The sequence below is a fragment of the Falco punctatus genome (genome assembly GCF_963210335.1).
Source record: "Falco punctatus genome assembly, chromosome: 12".
NCBI classification, from domain to species: Eukaryota; Metazoa; Chordata; class Aves; order Falconiformes; family Falconidae; genus Falco; species Falco punctatus.
This window is the reverse complement of record NC_137592.1, coordinates 28,497,103-28,523,100: the sequence shown is the minus strand read 5'-3', so window position 1 is coordinate 28,523,100 and position 25,998 is coordinate 28,497,103. Positions and strand designations below refer to the sequence as shown.

The 25,998-nt window shown below is 37.9% G+C and overlaps 1 protein-coding gene across 4 annotated transcripts in view; it reads left to right on the top strand.

Annotated features, from left to right (window-relative positions):
• LIN9 (lin-9 DREAM MuvB core complex component) overlaps nucleotides 1-24,320 on the top strand; it is a 39,968-nt gene extending 15,648 nt beyond the window's left edge. For all 4 annotated transcript variants that reach the window (XM_080408742.1, XM_080408743.1, XM_080408745.1 and 1 more), the window contains 11 exons: nucleotides 777-910; nucleotides 4,906-5,031; nucleotides 9,798-9,955; nucleotides 11,074-11,207; nucleotides 12,204-12,323; nucleotides 12,498-12,599; nucleotides 17,268-17,348; nucleotides 20,762-20,887; nucleotides 21,251-21,433; nucleotides 21,544-21,641; nucleotides 22,946-24,320. In XM_080408742.1, coding sequence (XP_080264868.1) covers nucleotides 777-910; nucleotides 4,906-5,031; nucleotides 9,798-9,955; nucleotides 11,074-11,207; nucleotides 12,204-12,323; nucleotides 12,498-12,599; nucleotides 17,268-17,348; nucleotides 20,762-20,887; nucleotides 21,251-21,433; nucleotides 21,544-21,641; nucleotides 22,946-23,051 — 1,368 coding nt within the window. In that variant the 3' untranslated portion in view covers nucleotides 23,052-24,320. The remainder of the gene's footprint in view (nucleotides 1-776; nucleotides 911-4,905; nucleotides 5,032-9,797; nucleotides 9,956-11,073; nucleotides 11,208-12,203; nucleotides 12,324-12,497; nucleotides 12,600-17,267; nucleotides 17,349-20,761; nucleotides 20,888-21,250; nucleotides 21,434-21,543; nucleotides 21,642-22,945) is intronic.
• Nucleotides 24,321-25,998: the final 1,678 nt, after the last annotated feature.

The window sequence follows — 25,998 nt, the reverse complement described above, 5'->3', positions numbered from 1 at the left end:
TATGGGATGGAGACCCAGTTAGACTAATATTCTCAAAAAGCTGGATTTTTTTGCAAATAAGTTTTTCTTTCTGTCTGTTAAGACAGCCATCTCTGGAACAAAATTACAGAATTATTTCTCTGTGGTCTTAATTAAACACAGGTCTATGTATTATGCATGCAATCCAAGACAGTATCTTTTCTGCAATTTATAAAATACTTTCAAATGTAGTTAAAACTTGATTGCTTATGTCTATGCTAGTTTTTCTTGCAGTTTTCTAAAAAGCAGGCGCTCTGCTCAAAGTTCTGGCTATATTGCATTCCTGTGCTAGCTTCATCCTCCGTGTAAGAAGAGTTAGCAGGAGTAGAAGCACTAGTGCAAATGAGGCAGTTGGTTGCTGGCATCTGAGTTGCAACATCATGTATGTTCACTGGAGACCATGTTCAGTAGTGCCTCAAACTTTTGAAGTCTGTGTGTACTTTAGCGCCATGCTATTGTTACCAATAATGTAGCTTCAGTGTTGGAAAATGTTTCTGTTAGAAAAGCTTTGTATGGAGATATTTTGTTGTATTGACCCAGCTAAAGTTTGCCATCCGTTCTGTTTGATTGCATTGCTGATATAATGCAGTAAGGATTATTACAGATCTGCAACAAAGAAATTGTCATGAAACAGTATGTGTGATTAAAATGTAACAATTATTAATGTGTAATATTTTATCAAGAAAATCTAGTTTAATTTTTTGAATATTGAATAATGTTAGACTGTGTTTAACTGTTTCCTTCCTTTTACTACATAGAAGTTTAATACAACAATGCCAACACCGGACAAGAAAGCATCGCAGAAGATTGGTTTACGGCTTCGTAACCTGCTCAAACTTCCCAAAGCTCACAAGTGGTGCATATACGAGTGGTTCTATTCAAATATAGATAAGTATGTTTGGTTTATATAGTTATCTCTTATTAGTATAGAAACAAGTCATTTTCTGAAATTGAGCTGCAAATTTCCATATATTTGTTAGATACTCCAAAGTTTATTCTTAAATTATCAGCTATTGAAAATTATGTTGTTGTTTTGTTGAGTTTGAGGGTTTTTTTCTTTTTTCAAAATGAGCAACCTACTTGGGTAGTTCCTTGGGTGGTCTTCTATGGAAAGCCTTTCTTCATGGAAATAATTTTTTTTTATCACCTCTGCCTCTGCCAGACATAAGATTTTATTCATAATGTTTTTAGCATGTTACGCATGAAGTTATCAGAACACTTAAACTTGTTTGAAACCTTGGATCAGTGTTACATATGGGGAATGGAAAGGAGACTGCTCCTTTATAAGGTGCTGCTTCCCTGAAAGATGTAAATCTAGATTTTGGCTATGTCTTTCCTATCATCCTGTTTTTATTGTGACCACTAACAGAACTCCAGGTTGTGACTCTTCAGCTGTTGTCTTGATATCTGTCCTCCTTGGATCTCCCAATCTATCTCTTAGGCAGTTTCTGCAATTTGTGCCTCGGAGTCTTTGGCCCTTGTTCTCTTAATGCCACTAGCAAGGTGATGTGAATTGTTTAAAAGAACCATTTTAATTTAGTCCCTAATAATGGAAGACTAAAAATTCTAAAATGTAAAAATCATTATTGATAAATGGAATCTGAAAATCCTCACTGGTTGACTAATAGATGAAACACTATTACTTAATGTTCTGAAGAATGGCTTCAGAGTTAACAAGCATTATTTTCCAGAATTTATTCGTAACAAAGTCATTACTTTTTTTCCTTCCTGTTTTAATCACGATTCCTGTGGCTGTTTTCCTTAACTGAGAAGGCAGTCATAGCAACAGAAAAACATTTTAGGATATGTTCATCACAAATAGAAAAATTACATGTCCATTTTAGTTTTAAATTCATCATCTGTAGGATTTCATTCCTTTGAAAGAAGTAGTCTTTAAATCCTTTTTTTTTTTTCCTTATTTGGGAAAAACAAACAAACCCCCAACAAAGAACCCAAACCTTACTTATTTCTAGTAGTAATTTTAAAATGTGACATTTATAATTATGATTTTTACTACAGTCCAAGAACTTTTAGTTTATTCTCAATAATTGTCTATGGAACTTTAGGTCTATCAGTAGACTAGAATTTGAGTTTAGCAAGTAATTCTGAAAAACTCTTTGATAGTTAAGTGTGTGCTTATGTGGTGGGTTGACCCTGGCTGGATGGCAAATGTCCGCCAAAGCTGCTCTGTCACTGCCCTCCTCAGCTGGACAGGGGAGAAAAAAACATAACTTAAGTCTCATGGGTCAATATAAGGTTAGGAAGAAATCCCTCGCCAGTTACCATCACGAGCAAAACAGACTCACCCTGGGGGAAATTAGTTTAGTTTATTACCAATCAAATCAGAGAAGGGTAATGAGAAATAAAACCAAATCTTAAACCACCTTCCTCCGACCTCTCCCTTCTTCCCAGGCTTAACTTTACTCCCAAATTCCTTCCCTCCGGCCCGCCAGCGGTGCAGGGGATGGGGAATGGAGGTTGCAGTCAGTTCATCACACTTCATCTCTGCCAATCCTTCCTTCTCAGGGGGAGGCCTCCTCACGCTTTGCCCCTGCTCCAGCATGTGGTCCCTCCCACAAGACAGTCCTTCATGAACTGCTGCAGTTTCAGTGCCTTCCACAGCTGACAGTCCTTCAGGAACAGACTGCTCCAGCATGGTCCCTCGTGGGGTCACAAGCCCTGCCAGCAAACCTGCTCCAGCATGGGCTGCCCACGGGTCGCAGCCTCCTTCAGGCACCCACCTGCTCCAGCGTGGGGTCCTCCATGGGCTGCAGGTGGGGATCTGCTCCACCGTTAATAGCCATGGGCTGCTGGGGAATCTCTGCTCCGGCACCCGGAGCACCTCCTCCCCCTCCTGCACTGACCTTGGGGTCTGCAGGGTTGTTGCTCTCACGTATTCTCACTCCTCTCTGCAGCTGCAGTTGCTGTGCACAGGTTTTTTTTTCCTGGTTTAAATACGTTATCCCAGAGGTGCTACCACCATCACTGGTGGGCTTGGCCTTGGCCAGCAGCGGGGTCCGTCTTGGAGCCAGCTGGCACCAGCTCTGTCAGACATGGGGGAAGCTTCTAGCAGCTTCTCACAGAAGCCACCCCTGTAGCCCTCCTGTTACCAAAACCTTGCCATGCAAACCAAATACAGCTTGTCATGCTAGTAAGGTATGATGATGTTAAGATACTATAACATAGTTTACTAAGAAGTTATGTATCTCTGGAAGAAAATCCTTGATGTATGTTGTTTTGAGTGATATGATGTAGACTTAATGAGAAACTTAAAAAGGTTTAAAGCATAGAGCTAACTGTCAACTGACAAAATATGGCTCACTGTACGAGTCTCAAAATACTTTAATCGAATTGTCTCATCTAAAATTGAAGTCATTGATTCAAATGCCGTGTCTACTGTAAGTTTTTGAAATATTTTAATCTCTACAACTATCATCTGTGGTTATTAGATTATTGAAGCTGATTCTCTGTTGTGCTGCAGAGGACCGTTTTCTGTAAAATCCCATTGACTTCTGACACCCAGAGACTTCTAAAGAGCTACTTACTAACACAGTGATCACAGGCCCTCAGAACCAGATGCAGCTGTAGCTTGCCTACACCGTTTCCCAGAGCTTCCAATCTTGTGGATGCTGTGAGTTTATAGTTTGCCTGCTTAGGGATGAGTAATAGTAAAAACAATCAAATACAGATTCTCTTTCTCAAAAAATAACAAAACGGTTGTTCTTTACACAGGTATCTTAAGTGGGTGACAGTAAATCTGGATAAAATAAAACTCTTTTATGTGCTTCCTTGTCCATTTCCTGAGCCTCATCGATCATTCTTTGTGGCTTCCTTTTCACTTCATGGCATAACTGCAGATCTTTCTACTGCAAAAATATTCTGTTCCATTCTTGCCCAAGTCTCCTTATCTCCATGCACCTTTCCTCTCTCCCAACACCCCATACACTCGCCTGAGAGCAGTCTTGCTTCCAAGGTCCTCTTTGCTCTGTGCTTAGAGATATTCCCCTCTAAACCTCAGCACCCTGCAGAGAGTGGAGAAGAGTGGCTTTATCTAGGATGCAGTTATTCTTTTGTTCTCACCAGGTGAGATCTATTTCAGTTGCACATAGTCTTTAATGATTAACCTGCTATTAGATGGGTATATCCATTACGGCTCCCTTGTCTCTTTAGCCGAAGAAGGATGTGGTACTACAAAGTAAAAGGCAGTCATAAAACATACAGATACAGACAGGTCGTAGCATCAAAGAGAAATTCATAAGTTGTGTAGGTAGGTTTTCTGAACTGTCACTTTTATAGTACTGGTTCTTTGCTTCATCATGGAGTCATGGTATGATACAATAATAGTCTCACCTGTATAGCTGTGGAGAATGACATGTTGGCTCAATTTTGTGTATTTTGGAACCCTCTGTTGAGAATCTGGGTTATAACTGAATGAATTTATGAAAAACGTACTGTCTGTCTATTTCTCAGTATCACATTGTCCCTTCCTTTATTCTCAATACCTCGCCATATCTTTATGGTTTACTTCAGCATGTTGCAGTATCCTCATGATACTGCATTGGCTTTGCTGAAGTATCATTTGATGCCTTTATATACATTACAAAGGAGGATGAATAGATAGTTTCTCTATAGTAACAAGAGAGAGGAACATTTTTAAACATCACTGATAGTAAGGCTCAAGTAGAACAATAGTCTGGAAACTTTCTGTCTTTGTTTTCAGTTTAATTTATTTCAGATTATATTTTTCCTTTGAATAGGAGTGTCATCTTTATATGACTAATTTATACTTTTTGTTTTCAATGTATTTCATGTGATGGATGTTTTTTGGAATCTCATGACAAAAGTTTACTAAGTGTAGTTAACAGAGGACCAATTATGTTTCAACAGGCCACTATTTGAAGGAGATAATGACTTCTGTGTATGCCTGAAAGAATCTTTTCCAAATTTGAAAACGAGAAAATTGACAAGAGTAGAGTGGGGGAAAATCAGGCGATTAATGGGAAAACCACGGAGGTAATTCTTTGTTTTCTTTCTATCTTTTCAACTAATAACTACATCTAGATTTGATGTTATCAGAACTGTTCCTTCCAAAACAATTTTGCATGCCAGTAGTAAAGCAAAGTAATAGCTGACAGTAGAAAAGTATTTTATTGAAAAGGTGTTCCCTGAGCACACACCCCACTCCCTGACACACCCTGTTCATTACATGATATATCCAGTCCGTGTAGTTCTCATGAGCCTATATTTGAAATGTTCTCTTCCTACTCTAGATGACTGAGTTTCCAAGCCAGAATATGTTGACATTATTATTGCATCTTCTATGCTGTATTTCTTCCTGGTATGGAAGACAGGCTAATTTTTTGCCTTTTTTTTTTTTTTTTTTTTTCTGGCTGTAACTAGCTTTTCATGGGGAAAACAAGTGCATGTTTTCATCTCATTTATTTTATTTTTTTTTAAACTGTGTTAGAGAACCTCAGCTTTTCCTGGCTTGGATTCCAAAATAGAGGAGAAAGTCACCCATAAAATACTGTACATTGTAGAGAAGAAGCCAGAATTTAACAAAGGGCATAGTTTTTTCTCTAATGTAGAATTCTTAATTCTTAAACCCACTGATTCATTTCAGCCTTTTTTACACAACCAATACAATTTAGCTAAGAGAAGAGGAGGCTCAGGGAGGATCTCATCTCTGTGTGTAGATATCTGAAGGGAAGCTATAGAGAAGACAAGGCCAGACTTTTTTTAGTATTGTCTGGAGATAAGACAAGAGGCAGTGGGCAGAAGCTGAAACACAGGAGGTTCAGTCTTAACATAAGGAAACACTTTTTACTGTGAGGGTGACTGAGAGGTGGTAGAATATCCGTCTTTAATGATACTCAAAGGGCGTCCTGGGTCCTGGTCCTGGGCAGCCTCCTGTAGGTGACTCTGCTGGAGGTGTTGGAGCAGGTGACCTCCAGAGGTCCCTCCCAAACTCAGCCATCCTCTTATTACGTGAGACCGGGAGAAAAAGGTATAAGCAGTGTTGCAGAAATAAAAGCCTGGTTTATTTATGAAAATACAAACACTAAAGCACCGAATCCATTTCATAGATCGCTGTACTGAGTCAGATTATATTTTGTCTGATGGAGGCTATTTCATCTCCTATAAACAACTTTATATAACTAAAAAATACCAGTCAAGGGAAGGCAGAAGAGCCAGCTTAAAAATAGTTCCTTTTGGAAAGGTGTTCATGAGCTTAACTGATATAGCTTTTCGTTCCTCTATCATCATGCTTCCTACTGAGAGGGAAATGGTGTATTTGGAGGTTAAATCATCACTTATTCATTTGACTTTTGCCAAAAGTGGGTACTGCTATAAAAGATCAGCTTGCCTTACTCAGCAGTCTGTTGAACCACTGATAAAATTTCCTTCTCTTATTTTTTTGGGGAGGAGATGGGGGAGGGAGTGTTTTTGGGTTTGGTTTGGGGTTTTTTGTTAAGCTATTATATAGTTAGCTTTTTAAAAAGAGAGGCTCATGCCTAGAGAGCCACAGGTCTAAATGGGCAGGAAGTTGTTTTATCTGAATTCTGAAGTACAAGTATTTGACTGGATATAGAGTCTCATTTTGTTTACTAACCCAAATTTCATGAGTTCTTGCTTTCTATCAACATAAAATAAGCATTCCTGCTTACTTATAATTTCTTTAATGTTTTTTAAAAAGACATTTATTAGCAGTCTTTTTCAAGATTCCAGACTGGTCTTTGGCCTTAGTTCAGAAAAATTTTGAATTATTCTAAATAATTTGAATGCTTTTTCAAGAGAATTTTCATCTACCTCTGGAGCAGTTTTTTTACGTTACTATTCTGTTAGAAATTTCTTCTGTCGTCCTCATATGTAAGTGAGCTAGATACTATGTCAATACTGATATCTTCCCATGAAGGAATTAAAAATAATAAGACATTTTGCATCCACAGTGTTGATGGCAAAGAATAATAGTGTCTCTGTGTGATAGCTGTGCACGTGGTTGTCTTTTTTTAAATTTTGTTTTAAATATATTGTAATATTTTCTTATGTCTGCTGCTACTTTAAATGTCCTATCACACCATCAACAGTGTGGTTGATTGGCACAACAGTATTCTTCATGGGAACCTGCAAAGCTTGTAAGATTCCAGTAGACTGTGGGGAAAGATATGCTCCAAGAAAAGGAAGAGGTAATAGTTAGTCTTGTGTACTCTGTATAAACTTAACTGGAGTTGTGAAATAGGAATGGATATGAATTAAGCTCAGATATGCTTGTCCTACCACTATATGATGGTGATGATTCCTCTGTTAGTTCAAATTCTCATGACCGAGGTAGAAACTGAGAACAATGTTCAACCTCTTAAGAAGTCTCTACAGAAAACTAATGAGGTTGCAATGTGATCTGTACAATAGTTTTAATCTTCATTTTTTCATAGGAATGGCATGAAGATGGGACAACCTTTATTAAATACATTTGGGGGACATGGGGTTGGAGATGTCCTTTAACAGAAGCCAAAAACATGTTGCAAATACTTTCTGCATCCATGACCTACAGCATTCGGAACAGAGACTTTTTAAGAACATCTGAGCTAGCAGTAAAACAGTAGTTGCTGTTGTAGGGACCTTCCAAGGTCAGTGATTAGTATATCAGCATTTGAATTTGTATTTCTAAGAGTATGGGTCAAAGAGCATCAGGCAATATCTGATGTTCCTGATGCAAGACCCTGGACATGATTAGAAGGACTAATATTAACTTTTTTTTTTTGTCTTGCTGTGATTAGTCACTCTGTTCTCCTCAATGGTATTGAAAAGCTCTGACCTGCATCTTGCTACTTCATATTCACAGCCTATGGCAAGCATTATTTCACACTTGTTCCTCCCCAGTAGTAAATACAAAGCAAACCACATCTTTAAATGAGAGTATTCAAATAAGCTTTGCATGTCTCCCAACCACCATCACTCTTACTCTGCCATATCCCTTTCCAGATATTTTGAATTCCTAATGAGGATCATTAGGCAATACACAGTTCCAGGTAACCACATTCTGGTCTTCAGTAGCGAACTGAGTGAGGAGTGGGACATGCACCTACAGTTGCTCCATCTACAACACAGTTCCTAGACTGTACAAAGACTAGTGACAACTTTTGTGGTGGTAGTGATCGGAAAACCTAGGAAAGGAACCTTCAGTGCAGTGCATTACTACACATACCTGACAGAGATGCATCACAGCTTCAGTTCATTCCTGGTCATTCCTTTTTTTTTTTTTTTTCTTTATTCCTTTTTTTTCTTCTTTAATGTCTTGCTCAGGACTAAGATCTCATTGTGTTAATACTGTAGACACTGGACAAAACAGATGGTCTATGCCCCATGTAACTTAGAAACCATGTATAAGGTAAAAGGCAAATGATGTATGTGTGAAAGAAAGTGATCTCAGCATCCATCCTGGCAGCTTAGATCTTAGGATCTTCTCAGGCACACTGCAAGGAAGAGAAATTTTGGAGAATAGTGAAATGGCTTGTGGAACTCTCTGAGTGGTACAGAGAAGAAAACATAAGAATGTTTATTGTGGCATATAAGAAGAGATTAGTAGAAGCAGACTGGGAAATAGGAGCTGTCTGCTCAGTACTGAGTGAAAGATAAATAACTGAGGAAGACCTTGAAGGGATTTAAACCAGAAAATAATTTGCAGTGTAGAAGAGGGAACCAGTGCAGGACTTGCCAGTGTCTTCTAAAATAACCTCGTAAAATAGGACTTTTTATTGATCAGTAATCAATATATAACTGTATGAGTTCCACAGAATTTGTTTAAATTGCATTTGACTGCATGAAGCAATTAACAAAGGTAGTAAATCACTTGATAAATAACTGCTGCTGCAATTAATCAATTCTGCTACAGTAGCATCTGTACTCCTTTTTTAAATTCCTTTCATTGACACAAGAATGATAAAACTTTTTTTTTAATAACTAATGAGAGATAAGATCAAGTCCTTAATGTCTTTATGCTTTCAGCATCTCTCTCATGCAGCATGCCTATTCAGTAGGTTAAAAGTGAAAAAGAGTAAAACCAAGTAAGGACCTTGGGAATAAGTCTTTCATCTTTTAGATTATATTTTAAGACCGCCCCAAAATGGGGGATGCTATAGAGATTATCTGATTTTACACAATAACCCAAGTTTAAACAAATTTGTACTTTTACTATGATTGATCTCTAGACAATTCATCTGCATAATAGATATTTTGTGGCTGAGTTGTACTCTGCACAGATGCAAAGATATGAGACAGAGAAGTGCCCTTTTATGTTCTGAGTCTGGTGCTCTTTCACACTAAGTTTGTTTAATTGAGCTAATGAGCACATGTGAAAGGGACATACTACCTATCATTAAGTGATGGCAGTCAGGGACCTCACAGTAAGTCCTTACATGCATTGAACTGGTATTCAGAGTAGGCTGGATGTGGGACCTGCTTTAGCTTTGTTGTGACACCAGGTGGATCCCTATAAGCAGAAAAAGTCACAAAAAGTTGTGCTCTTCTGATATGCTAATACAACAACTAGCATTCCTGACTAGTATTTTTAAATAAACTGTTATTTTAGGAGCAATAATTCTGGAGAGTAAGACTCTCTAAATCCATTCAACAGAATCCTTTTGTCTTGAACACTTCACCCCAGGTTTTTTCATTGTCCCTCACTGATTTGTAAACTATGCCTGTTTATTTGATGTCTCTTCACATATGTATGTTTTCAGTGCTGAATTTAAGTAAAATTTTACCTAATTGTATCATAGGTGTTCCTCTGCATTCTTTGAGGAAGAGAGATCAGCATTAAAACAGAAACGGCAGAAAATAAGACTTTTGCAGCAGCGGAAAGTTGCAGATATTTCACAGTTCAAAGATCTTCCAGAAGAAATTCCATTACCGCTTGTAATAGGAACAAAAGTTACAGGTAATTCCTTAAAAACAAAGAAAGAAAAAAACAGCCAAGTGTTTTGCAAAGATTTTAGTAAATCATAATATACTTGGTGCACATAGTTAAATTTAAAACATTAAAAAATGTATTTTTTTTGTTAGCTCACTGAGAAGGTGCTTGTGAGGATTAGCTAGTATTTTTAAAACAGTGATACAGTTTTGAGGTACAAACTTGGTATGATTCATTATTTCTGCTGTTCAAATTGTAGGATTTTTAAAATGTTCTTTTTATATCTAGTATATCTGACAAATCTTAGAGAGAGAGATGCTTAAATGCAGAGAGCTGAGTGCTGTCTAACAGTTTAAAATCTAACCTAATATAAAACTTGACCTTTGTTTTTCCATAAATACATCAATTTTGAAACAGACACAGATTGATATTGCAGTGTAGTTGGACATATATACTAAAGATGACATTGCCTGCTGAAAAAATTTACACGTAATTGAGGAAGGAATATTGTTAAAAACATTCCACAAGTTTTGTCTGATTTTATAAAAACTTTAAACCTCCATCCTGTCTGTTTGTGATCCAGATGCTTTTCACTTAAGCATGGTATCTCCCACTAAAGCCGCTACCGTTCATTGCTTTTTGCATTCTTCAGCAACAGTGCCCTTAATTCTTGCTGAAGAGCAGGCATGCACAACACTGCTTCTCCTCACTCTCCTAGAGCTGTATCCTTGAGCTGCATTCCTCATTGTCTTTTGCTAAATATGCAGTCATCAGTGGAAGTGATCAAAGAGAAATGGTATGCAAAATCATCTGGAAATTGACTTTTGCCTGCAAAATCTGTCTATCAGAAGGTATTGGGTATTAAATAGTGTTTTACTTAGACATAAGTGTAGTGCTAAGAATTAGGTTTGGGAAATACTTGACTTGCAAAGATAAATTTGACAAAAATTTGGGTGGTGTTTCTATTGTATACAATTCTTTTCCTGGTTTTACTTCCTCCCCCCCCCCTTTAATCTGTGGGTTTAAAATGTACATATAAAGGGTTACTTGCAAAAGGTGTATTAAGTTTATTTTTCTCAATAGTATTAGAACATTATAATGTTTGGTTTGTTCTTTTTTTTTTTCCTTTCATTTTTTTTTTTAAGCACGTTTGCGAGGTGTCCATGATGGACTGTTCACTGGACAGATAGATGCTGTAGATACTCTCAATGCTACATACAGAGTGACTTTTGACAGGGCAGGTCTTGGAACACACACAGTCCCAGATTATGAAGTTCTTGTAAGTATTAATGACACAATCTTAAAATAGCTGTAATGAAAAACAAAATGAAATTAAAAAATCTACAATTGTATGCTTTAATCAAAAATAAATCAATTCAAAATATTACATGCAGGTAGCATTGTCATAGATTAGAAACAAGCATAACAGATGCATGGGAAATTCTGGGGGAATGAGCTTCTACTGTTTATGTTTTTATAGAACAGGATAACCCTTTATGATACAAACATAATGGCTCGGGCTAGAATAATTTACTAGACCTACTATTATAGGTTATTATAATAGTCTGAGTTTAGTATGAAGAAATATAATGAGTAGTGTAAGATCCAAAAAAAATTTTGCTATGGGATCCTGCCAGGATTTGCAGAAAATGTTAAAGAAAACCTGGCCCTTTGTAACTTCCCAAAATCTCGAAAGGCCTGTGGTAGTTGCAAGCAAGTATGATGAGTTGATTGAACCTGGTTTTTAAACTTCTTATGGTAATGAAGCTACCTGTGGGGGTGTTGCTCTGGTCAAACAATTTGGGAGTATTTCCTAGCTCATAGGCTCTTATACCAATTAATGAGCTCCCAGAATTGTTCCTGCCCAACAGTCTGACCTAGACTGCAAGCTTTTCAGAGGACCTCACGTTCTTTTGTATCTTGTGTAGTATTGAATCTACCAAGGGCCCATAATTTGTCTAGTCTCTCTCATCATCTGAATTTGGAGCCCCGCTGAACCCCAGTTATTTGTCTGCAATTTGTCAATAGAATTTTTGGAAATATTCTTGCAGGTTTTATTGGATGTGATGCCATAACACTTTGAAAACTCCAGCAATAAAATATGGTTTTGAAGTTCCTGCTAACCCAAAAGCAAAATGTCAATCTTTTAATGTTCTTGGGTTGGGGCATGGATGGGTATGGCTAGTCCAGATTCCAGAAATAAATTAAGTATTCCAAAAGGTGTTTAAAATTAATCTGACAACTGAAGTATATCCTTCCTGTTCCTGTCTTACAGAGCAATGAACCTCATGAAACCATGCCAATTGCTGCCTTTGGACAGAAACAACGGCCTTCAAGGTTCTTTATGACCCCTCCCCGATTGCATTATACACCTTCACTCCAGTCTCCAATTACAGTAAGTTACTTTTTTTCACGTAGTATTAATCATTGAAATATTTTCTGATACATGTTGAAGCTGTTACCTTAAACATTTTTTGAGATTAATTTTCTGAGGTTATTCAACAAGACAAAAATTCTAGCAAATCCCTCTAAAAATAAGCTACTAAATTAAGTGTTCTTTCTTGTATAGGACAGTGATCCTTTATTAGGACAATCTTCGTGGAAAAACAAAATTTCAGGCACAGATAGCGAAACATTAGGAGGCTTTCCAGTAGAATTCCTCATTCAAGTGGTAAGTGTTAACTGCAGCTCTTAACTTTGTTGTGTGTTGTCCTTTTGTGCTTATTCTTCTGCAGTGAAATGGCCTTCTGTTGTTTTATGACAGATATGGTGATATCCAAAATAACTTTTGAAAAGATGTTAAAAATATTTGGGTTTATTGCCCCACCCCAATCCTTAATTTTCTCACTTGTTCATAAGTTTTGAAATATGCTGCTCTTGAGACCGCAGGGGGAACTTATGTCTCCAGAAGTGTGTCTTTATTTTTCCCAGCTCTACCAGATGGTCTAAAAAAAGATATTGTTTCTACCTGTAAACTTTGTACTGTGTTAAGGCTTTTTTTACTTTATTTAAAATATACTTGCATTAGACAGAGAACATTTGCCTATGTGCATTATCATATATTGTATTTTATGTTCTGTAATGAGCTACCCTCTTGGAGAAGAAAAGAAGCGCTCTTTTTCCCTGAAAGCAAACGTAGAGGTTATAGATAAGAAAACTATTTTTGACTTTATCTTTATGAAATAATTCCTCAGTTCCTAAGTGATTTTTGTCCACCAGTTCAGAAGAGCACAGACAGTAAAGTTAGGAAGCTGAGATTCATTGAATATCAAAACTCATCAAAGCATGCTACTTTTCAGGATGATGGAAGAACATAATTGCTCACGTTGGCTTAGCTTGAGATCTGTGATTGAATTCTTTAACAATGAAACATGCTAAAGGAAGTTGGAATGGTCAGAGTTTAACATACTAAGAACCAGGAAATAATATTGCTAAAAGTTTCTCAAATTTCAGAGTGTATGTAATTGATCAAAAGAATCAAATTGTGTCTATAGCTCGCATGAGACACTAATATTTTGGCTGTTCAATGTAATTAATTTTATTGGACAGAATGATCTATTCAGGTTTTTAGAGGAAACTTAGTGCATGAATCTGATTTTGAAAAAAGTGGCTTGGCATCTAGCTTAGCTAAGAAAAATTAAAACAAATGCAGTTGCCATAAGATTAATTATGTTAAAAATTGAAATACACAACAGATACAGTTTAGCAGCATAACCAAAAGCAGTATCTGCAGCTATCCTACTTGAGTCGCTAAGCATGATCGCTAAGGTGTGTTGAGATTTACAACTGTTTAGTGCGTCAAGTTGATCAGTTTATGATATTTCTTCTGTATTTTAAATCTGAAAATGTGTGATTTCTTAGTCAGGTTTCATGGTATATTACTAGTTATAAGGAAATCTGAGTTTTAAAAGTATAGGCCTCTTGTTTGTATTACAAATGGTGGTGTTTTACAAAGATAGCACACTAATAGGTATTTTTAATCATAGAATCATAGAATGGGTTGGGTTGGAAGGGACCTTAAAGCTCACCTAGCTCCAGCCCCCGGCCATGGGCACGGACACCTTCCACCAGACCAGGTTGCTCCCAGCCCCGTCCAGCCTGGCCTTGATCACCCCCAGGGATGGGGCACCCACAGCTGCTCTGGGCAGCCTGTTCCAGCGCCCCACCACCCTCACAGTGAAGGATTTCTTCCTAACAGCTCATCTAAATCTACTCTCTTTCAGTTTAAAACCACTATCCCCTGTCATGTCACTACATGCCCTTGAAGGGCATTTTTGCTTGAAGGTTTTTGAAATATTTTGAACAAAATCAAGCCACAGATTTTTGGCATTTGTTTACGTGAGCAACTTAATACTTTATCCAGCTTTTTGATAAAGAATCATGAGGCTTAAAAAAAAAAACGTTTATAGAGGGACTGTGCTTTATTTTTAAGCCTAGCATCTTAAGCATTTTAAGCATCAAGTTTTTTATTGGAAGTTTAAGGATGGTACTGAAATATTTGGTGTTGTGAAATACACGTGAGTGGTGAATACTGATTATTGATCGCACTGCATTCACCAGTCCGGATGTATTTTTATGTTAAAGGTGACTGTTAAAGATGTTGTAGCCTTTGTTATACACTGGTACAGTAAAAATGTCAAAGCCTTCATTGTGATTTAATGGTGATTCAGGAAGTAAATGGTCAGAAAATGTTTGATTCAGAAAAAACTTTCTGGAGAGCTATTGCCTGGCGATTATTTATGATACCATGAATAAACAATTTAATGGGAAAACTTTATTTTGGACAAAACAGGGGGAAAATGCAACACACCTTGAATAAGATTTCAACCTATCCCCTTAGTTCTCTTTTTATGGGGTTTGAAATTAATTTGGAGCAAAAGAAAGTGTAGCCAAAATCACATGCAGGCACTGACAAATAAACGTTAGGGATATTCTCTTTATGTATAGTTTGCAGTTGTAAGTAAACTTCGGGACTTTGGGAAAATCAGCCATTGGATGCTGGATTTTCGACTGTTTTCTGCTTATGAAAATTCTGAAAATGTTCCATAGTAAGTTATTGCACACTTTAGTTTGAACTGCTTGTGTTCTTCTAAATAGCCTTTTGACTGAAAAAAATGAAATCTAAAGTATGAATCTAAACATACTGGTTGGGTTGTTCCTTCGTGTCTTTTAATGTGGAAATGCATTGTACTAAAAGTTCATTTCCAATTTAATGAGAACTATAAATTATAACAGTAAACAGGATGAGTTGTGCTGAAAATAGAACTGTTAGGCAAGAATTTCTCAAGGAAAATAAGGTTGAACTGAGTGGAAGCATTTGCTGATGATACTGGCAAATGAAAACGGAAAACTATTTAATAAAATGTGCCAATGAGAGAAAGCTGGTAGATACCACAGATACAGTGGAAGGTTAGAGTTTCGTGTAGAAAGAATCAGATTATCTTGATCACTGGGGTATATCTGGGAATAGAGTGACTATAATACAAAATCCAAGCTCATGGAGAATGAGGGCCCTGTAGCCTGGAGTATGTCTGGACATCAAAGTAGATGTTAAGCACCAAATAGGTTGCAAGTTCTGGGAACAAATAATATATTCTACATTAAGCTGGGGACTCACCACCTTCATGAGGGAGAAGGAGTTAGACCCGTTAGGCAGCTGCTGCATGGCCATGACAGCAGAGCCTGACAAGTAACTTTTTGGCAGCAAGGGCAGATGATGCACAATGCTTTCCTTTCTGCCAGGTGTGTCTTTGCCAGCATGAGCATTCGTGTGAGGTGGTAGAAACTAGATCAGAGAGAAAATCCAGCCCACAAGTAACAGTTTTAAAACTTTTTTCTTGCCTTTTCTGAATTTATTGTTTTGTTGTTATTGGTTCCCGGATTGGTTCTTCACGTAGCTGCAAAAATGCAAGTGCTGGCTCAGCACAAGCATCAGGGGGACGGCGCAAGGACAGAAATGAGCAGCTGCAATTGGAAGAGTGATAACCTTCCAATTATCGCCTCTGTGAGTCTGACCATGGCTTGCCATCCAGTCCTAAGATGCATCTGGCCAAGTATGAGTGGTAGAAAGAGATGTATTGATGCCATTTTACAGGTTTAGTTACAGATCTGTTATTTGAAATACTGGTACAGGCTTCTTCCCATTGCTCACGTTCAGGAAAGATGATAGTGAATAGAAAAAAGACACACAAAGGGCCACAAAAGTTCAGGAGATGGAGAGCCTTTTGTGGGAGAGGAGACTGGAAAGGCTTGGGTTTTGATTAGTCTGGTGAAGGAACAGTGGAGAAGAGATGTGTTTACCATCTCTGAATAAACAGGGATAAATACAAAGAGGGAGGGGAGAGGCTGTATTTAACTGAAAAACGGCTTTGGCAGAACAGATTACTGTGAAGTGAACAAGAACTCGTTTAACATGGAAATTCCAAGATTATTCATAATTAGCTGAAAGAGGTCCTGGAACAATTTTCCATTAGGATTTGTGAGGGCAAGAAACCTGGCTGTGTTAAGACTGAACTTGAAAATCAGTAAAGGGGACTATATATGAGCAGACATATGTTGAACTAGGAGTCCCTCTTCCTCCCAGTCCCACGTTCCACTCCTAGGATGCAGAGTTAACCCCCTTTGAAATGTGTCAAAGCTGAAATCTTGGTTCAGTTTACATCAGTAATAAAACTCTTGCTGTTTGTAGCGGAGCTAGGATTTCTCTCGGGGCCCTAGGCAGTATGAATGGTTTCAGGAGTGATGTGTGTGTTGAGAGCACTCCCAGTGATTTCCGCTTCAGACTGCTAGTTCCCAAGGGCAGGAGAAACAGGGTATTCCCATGATGAAAGAGGGAAATGGAAAGCCCAGAGTTGTTCTGTATAAAATAGACCCAGGCTCTGTACCAGGTTTTACTGCAGGAGTGTATGCAGAGGGCTGGTGTCGGTCCAGAGCACAGCTGTAAACTGGGGGGGGGGGGAAAGGTGTGGGTAAGGTGAGCGATAGGAACTGCAGCACATGGTTGTACCACCCTTTGCTTTCCTTCAGGCTGCATAAAAAGAAGATTCTTGATTCTTCAGCCTCTAGCTGGCCATAAATTATATTAGTCTTCCTATAGGGAATTTCAGCTGGTGGATTTTAGCATTCTCCAATCTAGGGTACTTGAAAATGCTTTAAGAATCTCTGGAAAATCCATCATTTAATTTTAATTAATTTTTTTTCTGCATCTTAACTTGAGGAACAACCGAGAAATGTATTTTAAAATGATGAAAGAAACACACATTTTGTTATCTTGAATTTCTATAGCATTTCAAAACTGCTTAAGGACCTATTCATTCTAAAAATAGTTCCTTTGTTTTAGACCAGGTTATCGAAAATCCTTATGATCAAGAAGGAACACATCAAACAATTGAGAGAAATGAATACAGAAGCAGAAAAGCTGGTGAGAGTGTTCTCTTTTCAATTCTTAAAACAGGATATGCTTTAACAGCTAATGCAAGTAGACATAATTAAAACTAGAGTCTAGATAAAATCTATATTTTATCACTTTCTATGATGTGAAATTTTTTTAATTTTTTTTTTTTAAGACAATCCAGAGAAGTCAGTTGTTTCAAATACGATTCTCCTTTGAAAGCATTATGCTTTGGAAACTGATTAATGTTAACACTGAGAGCATATGTCTGTTGACATGTAAAGTAAGGAAATACTGTGTACTTGGAGAATCTCAGGTATAAGTTTATATGGTAAAATATTTATCATAATTTTATTTTGCAGATGGTAAGTACTTATTTAACTTTCTGGCTAAAACAATAACTCATTTCAGAGATTTTCTATATAAAGCTCTGAGTGCCCTTGACCGGTATTTAAAATTACAATACCAGAGCAGCTACAGCATAATTAGCAGGAGCAGAACAGTTTTTCTTGCTAGGCTTTATCTAATCATCAGTCAGTAAATCAAAATGATAAGAATGCCTCTTCTACCACCCCTGGCTATCAATCAACTTGAAAGTGGAAAGCTCTCAGTCTCAACCTTCTGCTAGCATCGATTCAGACAGTTGTCTCTACAACGTACAGACAGAAGCCTAAAGGTTTGTGGAGGGGAAGAGGAGTCCTTTTTATTTCTTGAAACCAGAAAGCTGGGGTTTTTTTAAATATTTGAATGTTGACAGATTTGATTTATTGTGGTGAGATTTCCCTCTTTGTCCCTTCAGTGATCATGTGCACATGTGTGTTCTGTTATTCTGCTTCCTGCTGCCCCATCCCTATGTTTCTGTAATTTTCTTCTTTTGTGCTGCGATGCTGCTCTTCAAAACCTTGTTATCATTTCCATTACTAATTCTTCTTTTTCCTGCACGTGAAATGTTTTGTCTTTTAAATTTGCATATTAATAATTAAAATAGATGCAAAAAGAAGCAGGATTAAGACACACCATTGCAACCTGTAACTCTGATACTGAAAAATTAGGAATTCTTCCTAAAACAAACTAAAAAACATTTTGTTTTTACTGAGATATTAGTACTTTTGCATATATAAGGAAATCCATAGGAATGACATTAGCTTTCCTCTGACAAGAATCCAGATATTAACATGTCGCTCCGCTACTAAGTCATAAATTAACTGTATTGTTATTTTCCTTTATATTCTTATTCCACAAAATTGAAAGAGCGAAAAAGCAACAGGGAAGAAGGGGACCTAGAAATAAACGTTAAATTTGATATATTTTAGCTCAGTTGTAGCCTAGATAAGGACTTTGAGATACTTTCAGTTTCTTCCCTTGTGATGTTTCCTTTGCAAACCAGCAATCATAAAGCAACCTCTGTAACTATTCAAGGCTGTCCTGATAAAAATAGAGGATGCGATACCTTCCTATTGGGCCATATTCTTAGCCTGTCTTCTAATCCTCTTTGTCCCTTGGCGATCCCATCTCTGCTTGTGCTGCTGAGTATATGTTGTTTCTCCTTTAAAATGTATTTTCTTTGAACAAGAATCTTTTTCCAGCACCAACCCACTTGAACATCAGTAACACACCTGAACATGGAGAAAATGAAATCTTTTGAGTTCATTGAAGTATAGTTTCATTTTCAGACTCTGATAATAATTAATTCAATTGTGATTTGATAATTGTTAGAGTAACACCACTGTTTGGTTTAAACCAATCATTTTATGGTGACTTTTTCTTTTTAACGATTGATCCAATATAGAAATAAACAGAACTGACCAAAATCAGAACTGCTACTGAATGTAGTCCATTATTATCTGGCAATAATAATAAGCTTACCTGAGGCAGGGGATACCTTCAGAGGTGCTGTTAATACACACAGCTGCACATTTTCTATTTCATTTTTCTGAAGGGACAGCTTGTTAATAGGTAAGCATCTTGACATCACTATACTAGCTTGGTTGCAGGCTATAAACAAGCTACTGTGTACATAAAACAGTAAACACTTTTCTGATAGCCATTTGGATGAACAAATCTAAATAAAAAGGATGGGTAGTTCATTTTTTCACTTAACCTGTGATAAAGACAAGGTAAAGGTGGTGCTGGTTGTTCCACAGAAGCATGTAGATGCCAGTGACAAAGATGTTACCTGATTCCATCTTCTGAAAGCCATTGTCTTTTGTCTGCCTGTTCAGCTGTTTGTCAGTGTTCCCAGATCTTGGATTGCTCCCTGATCAGAACCAGTGCTAGTGCTGAGAAAAATGTCTTTCATTGTCACTAGTATAGAGTGCCCTTAGCCTGTCGTCTCTGATGGAGAATTCACAATTGTCTGTGGCTTTCACAGCTAACCTGGAGTAGTACAGTCTGCTCTAGGGGGGCTGCTCACCGAAGAAGATCTGAAAGTTCCCATTTTTCCCTTACATTCCAGAGCTACAGGAAGTATGTCAAATTTATGCTGGTTTCCAGTTTGCTTTTAGGTGAATGTTGAAGTTACAGTGTTAGTTTAAAGCCCTATTAATCTGGTATTCAGGCTTGTAAATCCCTGGAGATCATTTCAGTGATTAAGTTTAATGGGGAGCTGAACTGAACTGATAACTGAAACTTTGCTTTTGAGTTTTTGACTTGGATCCTCCTGATGGAGGCTCTTGACTTTGCAGTTTGCTTTATCTCAGGGTGTAAAACCTATAGCCACAGGTTTGATTGCACAAGGTACCTGTATCTCAGACTTGTGGCTGAGAAGCAGTGGAAATACATCCAGCTTATCTTGCAAGAGGCCATTTGTGGAGGAAATTTTATAATATATCAGTTTCGTAAATATCACACATTCTGAAAACAGCGTAAGAAAAAAGTACTCTATTGTGGCATTTATTTTTTGTGGAAAATTGTGCTTACCCAAAATACGTAAGGTACCATATGTAAGCTCTACAAACTTCCTTGTTTGGCACAACTGTTAGCTGTAACAAAGGGTACGTAGCACTGAGTCATCCTCAGGTGACCACTAACTTACTAGGCAACTGCGCCTCCCATCCTGCAGCAGAGGTGGTTGTGGCCATATTGTCCTGTCCTGTTCTCCTTCTGACAGGGCAGGTTTCTGTTCATACAGCAGAGAGAAGCCCTAACCAACCCCTGCAGAAATCAGCAGGTCAGGCCACCGTCTTCTACTGTAGCATTTACCACCACAGATATCATGGTGTTTTATAAAGAGAATAAAAGCATAGTAGTTACTACACAGTTGTCACTTGGAGTTTTAAATAGCGATACTTACATTTTAATATTCTGTATGTTAACATTTTTCTATAAAACATTGGGATTTCAAATCTCTCTGTTATTTTCAAGTGAAAATTCCTTTTGATGAGTTCAAGAGATATAAATGTACAGTATCGCATTAACTTTAATATGCTTTGTCTTTTCCACAGAAATCCTATTCTATGCCAATAGGCATCGAGTTTCAGAGGAGATACGCAACTATTGTGCTAGATCTAGAGCAACTAAACAAAGACTTAAATAAAGTTTTGCATAAAGTTCAACAGTATTGTTATGAGGTAAGGTTTTGCTGGAATCACTATGTACTTGTTGGGTTTGCTTAACCTAAGTACAAAAAAATAATTAGAATTTCCTGGGAATAGGGTGTAGGTGGGGGTCACTTTGAAATGAAACTAGTAGTAGCTATCGGATTCCTCCTCTCTCCACCTCAGCCTTTGTCTCTGTTTCTTTCACTGGAACGTAGACACTTCCGATGATGCCAGTGGCCAGTTTTGAAATAGACATATGTGTTTGTAAAGGAAGAAAAAAAACTGTGTTACTACGTACCTGTGAACTCTTTTTGAAATAGTTTGTCATTTCACACGTACACCCAATGCAAAAGAGATCTTCATTCTTCATTTCTCTTCATTCTGTCTATGCAGCTTGCTCCTGACCAGGGCCTCCAGCCTGCTGACCAGCCAACAGACCTGAGGCGCAGGTGTGAAGAGGAGGCTCAGGAGATCGTCAGGCAAGCGAATTCCTCGACAACAGGACAGCTTTGTGTTGAGAGTGAAAATTTAACTGATCTTATCTCTAGACTTACAGCAATATTACTGCAAATTAAGGTAAAATTCTTGCAAAAAAATAGTTTCTCCTGTAAGATGCATAGCATTAAAGCTCTGCTGGTTTCTTTGTGCCAAACTGTGAGAACACTTTTTGTTTTCTTCTCCTACAGTGTCTAGCAGAAGGAGGTGATCTGAATTCCTTTGAATTTAAATCACTAACAGATTCATTAAATGACATTAAGAATTCAATAGACTCCTCAAATATCAGGTATTACTTTTATGAATATTTAATTCTTAATTACACATTTTGTGCCAGCAAGCAATTCTTACTGTATTTTAAAGCTGAGCAATGATTATAATTAAGGGTTTTAATCTGGTAACTTTTACTTACAGGAATGGTCCTCTTTAAAAGAGAGCTTCTTAAAGGGAGTGAAACTAGCAGTTTTCTGTTTGAACTTATTAGTGAAGTAACCTGATTTTAAAAAAAAAAATGAAACAAAGTGCTAAACTGATGCAGCAACAACTAGACTTTCTTCCTCTTCAGTCATTTATGACAACTAATACATTATTTTAGAATGTTTTCAGACTTTGAAATCCCACTAATAATTTCTTTAAACCACAGAACAGTACAATTTCAGTATTCTTTTTACACAGTTACTCAACCTCTTGTCTGTAAATATCAAAAGTTGGCACATGAGACAATTTATAGCTTCTGACCAGCTTCCATGAGCAACATTTTAAACTGAGGAACAGAAGAACAGCCATATTGTGCCAGGTCAAAGCCCATCTAGTCTAGATGGGCCATTTTTTAACAGTTGTCACAAGCAGGTGCCTGAGGAGGCATTATAAAAATAGCAAGAATTTGGTAATACTCATCTGGAGTACACTGCAGCTTCCAGCAATGTGTGACCAGGATTTTTTTTTATATATAATTATAATGCTGCTAAATTACATAATTTAGAAAATATACCTGAATGCTAAGTGTTTCCTTATATCCTCTGTACTTGTATTGCTACATAATAATGGGAGGCTGCACACATGAGTTTGTTTTTTGGTTTTGGGGGTTTTTTTTGCGAAGATAGTAGGATGGCCTTCTGATTTAAAAACCATTATTGAGAAATGCTGGTTTATAGCATTTTTCATTAGTAAAACCGAAAATAAACCCCAAATATTAGTGAAAATTCATGATAATCAACACTGCAAATTGCATGTTGGAGTGGATTCAGCTAAAGGCTGGTGTACATTGTTAAGAAGATGATGATGTTTCCATTTCACTGTACTTATTCAGGGCATTTTAGCATCTCTTCATAATATTTTAATTTCATTAACTCTGGTCATGTTAAAGTCTTCTTTAAAGTACCCGAGTCAGTAACTGCTGATTTCGTCCAGTGCTTGTGCAAATACTATTTTCACATTTGTCTCAATCAAGTTGCATTAGTATTACTACTTTCCAATTCCTCTGAATTTTTGTATCGGCTGTGTTCATACCTTGACTTTCACTGTAGAAATATTCGGACACAACTCTTCAATGTGAGGTTTAACGCTTTTTTTCTTCTTCTTTTCTTCCTGTAGTTGTTTTCAGAATAATGTTGAGATCCATGTTGCACATATTCAGAGTGGTCTGAGCCAGATGGGAAATTTACATGCTTTTGCAGCTAATAACACCAACAGAGACTGAAAATTTTCTTTCAAGTGTACAGCAAGTAGTTCTGGAAAATCCTCTTCCTTTATATAGGCTTCACCAAATATCCTAACTGCCAGAAGATAAGGGAAAAGAAAACCTCTCGGAAAGGACCCTTTGAAATATATTATATCTGCTTCTTAAGAAAACCAGCATTACTGGCCAGCGTTACATTAGATTTCTCCATTTGTTATTCACATACAGTAGTTTTGCTAACTGGTAATCTCATAGTGATTGCATTTATTATAATAAACTTGAAAACATACTTTCCTATAATTTGAAGTTAGTTTTTAAAATTTCAGATGAGTTCTGCACACCTCTTGCTGTTGGCTGTCCTGGTATGTTAGAAGTGATGAAGAGGAAATGGCTCAAATGAGTAGCCACACGGCAGGTCTTTGTCATGTAAAGCTTGCCCCTGCCGAGGCACCGAGTCGCCTTTTCTGCCTTCGGGTGGCGCGGGGACAACGCAGGCTGAGTGTTCCTCACCTGGAGAAGCAGCAGCAGGGTATGGACAGAAGCTGTAAAGTTGAGGATGTTGGGCAGGTCCATCGATCAGTCAATGTCTTGTTGGAACTTTTAATTTATCATAACTTATAGAAGGACTATAATGAAGGAATATAAAAATGTAACTGGTAACTTTCTGGAAAAAGATTGGTTATGGTTTCTTCCCTTCAAACAGGGTGAAAGAGGCTTTAGTTGGTATTTTATGTAAACGACTGGTTAAACATACTGTTTTTCCAAATTTTTGTTTGTTTTGCACAACTTTTAAATTAGATTACTGGTTATCCAACAATACCCAACATATATAAATATGAAGATTTTTATAAGTAAAGATAACCAGTGAGATAAACTGCAAAAATAAAAAGTGACAACCTGCCTATGAGTACCTTTTGGAATGTTAATCTTGTAAAAAGTGTGTATTGGTTTGTTTAAATAGTCTTGTAAAGCTTCTGTGTAATGAATTGTTTCCAGATATGAATTTTCAGAGATAGCTGTAGAGATGTTTTTGATTCTTTTAGATGCCTCATTAAATGAGGTTTTTTATATGTTAATGTATAAAGGATATGTAAACAGGTTTATTTTCAATTTTAAAATTTTGTATAGTTTAAAGATGCTTCTGTATTCTGTGTTGGTATTGTGCCACTGCAAAACTTTAGTGCAGAGTTTATATTTAGCTAAACTTGTTCTGTTAATTAAGAGAAATGCATAAATCTTTTATTCTCAATGAAATTTGTAACTCTGAATAAATTGACCTATGAGAGTTGATATATTTCACAAAAATGCAAACTCTTTTGCAGATGGTCTCAGGTCATTTTTTTTTTTAACAACAGAAGTTAATTGCTGAAAATGAAACATTGTAAGGACAAGGTGAGTAGCTGTTTTACAAGGTATTTCGAAACTTTGCAAGGGATATTACAAAATAATGCTGAACGCTAATTTTGCTGACTTACCTGTGGAAATTTACCTCTCATAGTGCAATAGAATCTTGTAGTGGCCTTTGCAATTGCTTTTGTGATTATGTTACCTGTTATTTTGTGGTGTTACCGTCTGACAGCAGGAGGCTAACTTTGCCCTGTCGATAACAAGCATCCCAAACTGAGGGGGAGGGAAGCTGTAGGCACCAGCAGATACCACTACCATGGATGGTGCTCGGCAAAGAGGATTTGGAACCTGCTTTTCATGACAGACTTATTTCTTGCTGGACACAGAATACATTGTTTCAACCACCACACTCTCATCTTAACTCCGATTCCATCGGTGCGATGGTTTTTACGTGTAGGTTCTTCAATGTGCTCTTTCCAACATGTTTTGTGTTGATGAGGGATTTTTTTTAATCATTGCAGGGTTATGTCATATAACAGGAAGATACATGATTTGTGATAAGCCTGTCTGTGTGCTTTCACATGTCATTGGGCCAGCTGCTGCAGGCAAGGTGGGCGTACATCCCTGACTCCTTCCAGGGGCCACGTTTCTCCTGATGTGTTGGGTCAGAGCTAATGTTGCTCGGTTTTGGTGAAATACAGTAACAAATAGGACTGCTTCAGCTGCACCTGGCCTAAGCCTAGTGGGAATCTGAAGAACTCACTGCAACTGCTGTAACTTAAGGCTGCAGGAGTAGAATGAGTTCGTTTGGCTTCAGTCAGTACCCTTGAATTCCCGCTGCACCCCCAGGAACTGGTGGTCTCATTTTCTGCTGCCTCATGTAAGTGCTTCTCCTCAGGGGCCTTCCCAACCCCGAACGTAACAGCTCCTTGGGCACCGGTGCCCACTTGGGGCGGACGGGACCTGGTGGTGGGTGGGTTTTGCTTTATGTTTTTTTCAAGAGCGGCTCTGGTTTTTGGAGGGAGAGTATGAATCTGCAACCCTGCCCTGCGACCCACCCTTACAGGCTTGAGGTGCAGCCGTCCCAGACCTTGCAAGCACAGGTACGTTACAGGGTGACTGAGGGATTTAGTGCGTTGGTTACCTTGTTCTGGGGGACACGGCTGCTCATACAGGGTGTTTCTGCTGCCAGTGCATGGGTCACTTTTTCTGTGCTTCCAAACCATCGGAGCCTCCTGGCATTCGGGTGCTCTTCTATAACTGGAGTCTTGGAATGGGCTCTGCAAGGCTGTTTTGTAGGCAGCACTGCTCTGTAGGCAGGAAGAATTGGCCTTATCCTCAAAATACATAGTGACATTATCCTTCCTTAATAAATTCATTGACTGAATTACAGGAGAGGCTTCTGTTACTACCTGACCTGCTCCTGTGACAGGGTGACCCACTCTGCAGGTGAGGGAAGGACTGTGGACAGCTGGGCGCGTGCTGCATGGGGCACAAAGCACACGGAGCTGCAACCCGCTGGCACTGGGCACAGGGGTGTCCCCAGGGCTCACTGGCTGCCCCTGGTGTGCCCAAGGAGGCCAGCAGTGCCCTGGCTAGTGTCAGAGCCAGCGGGGCCAGC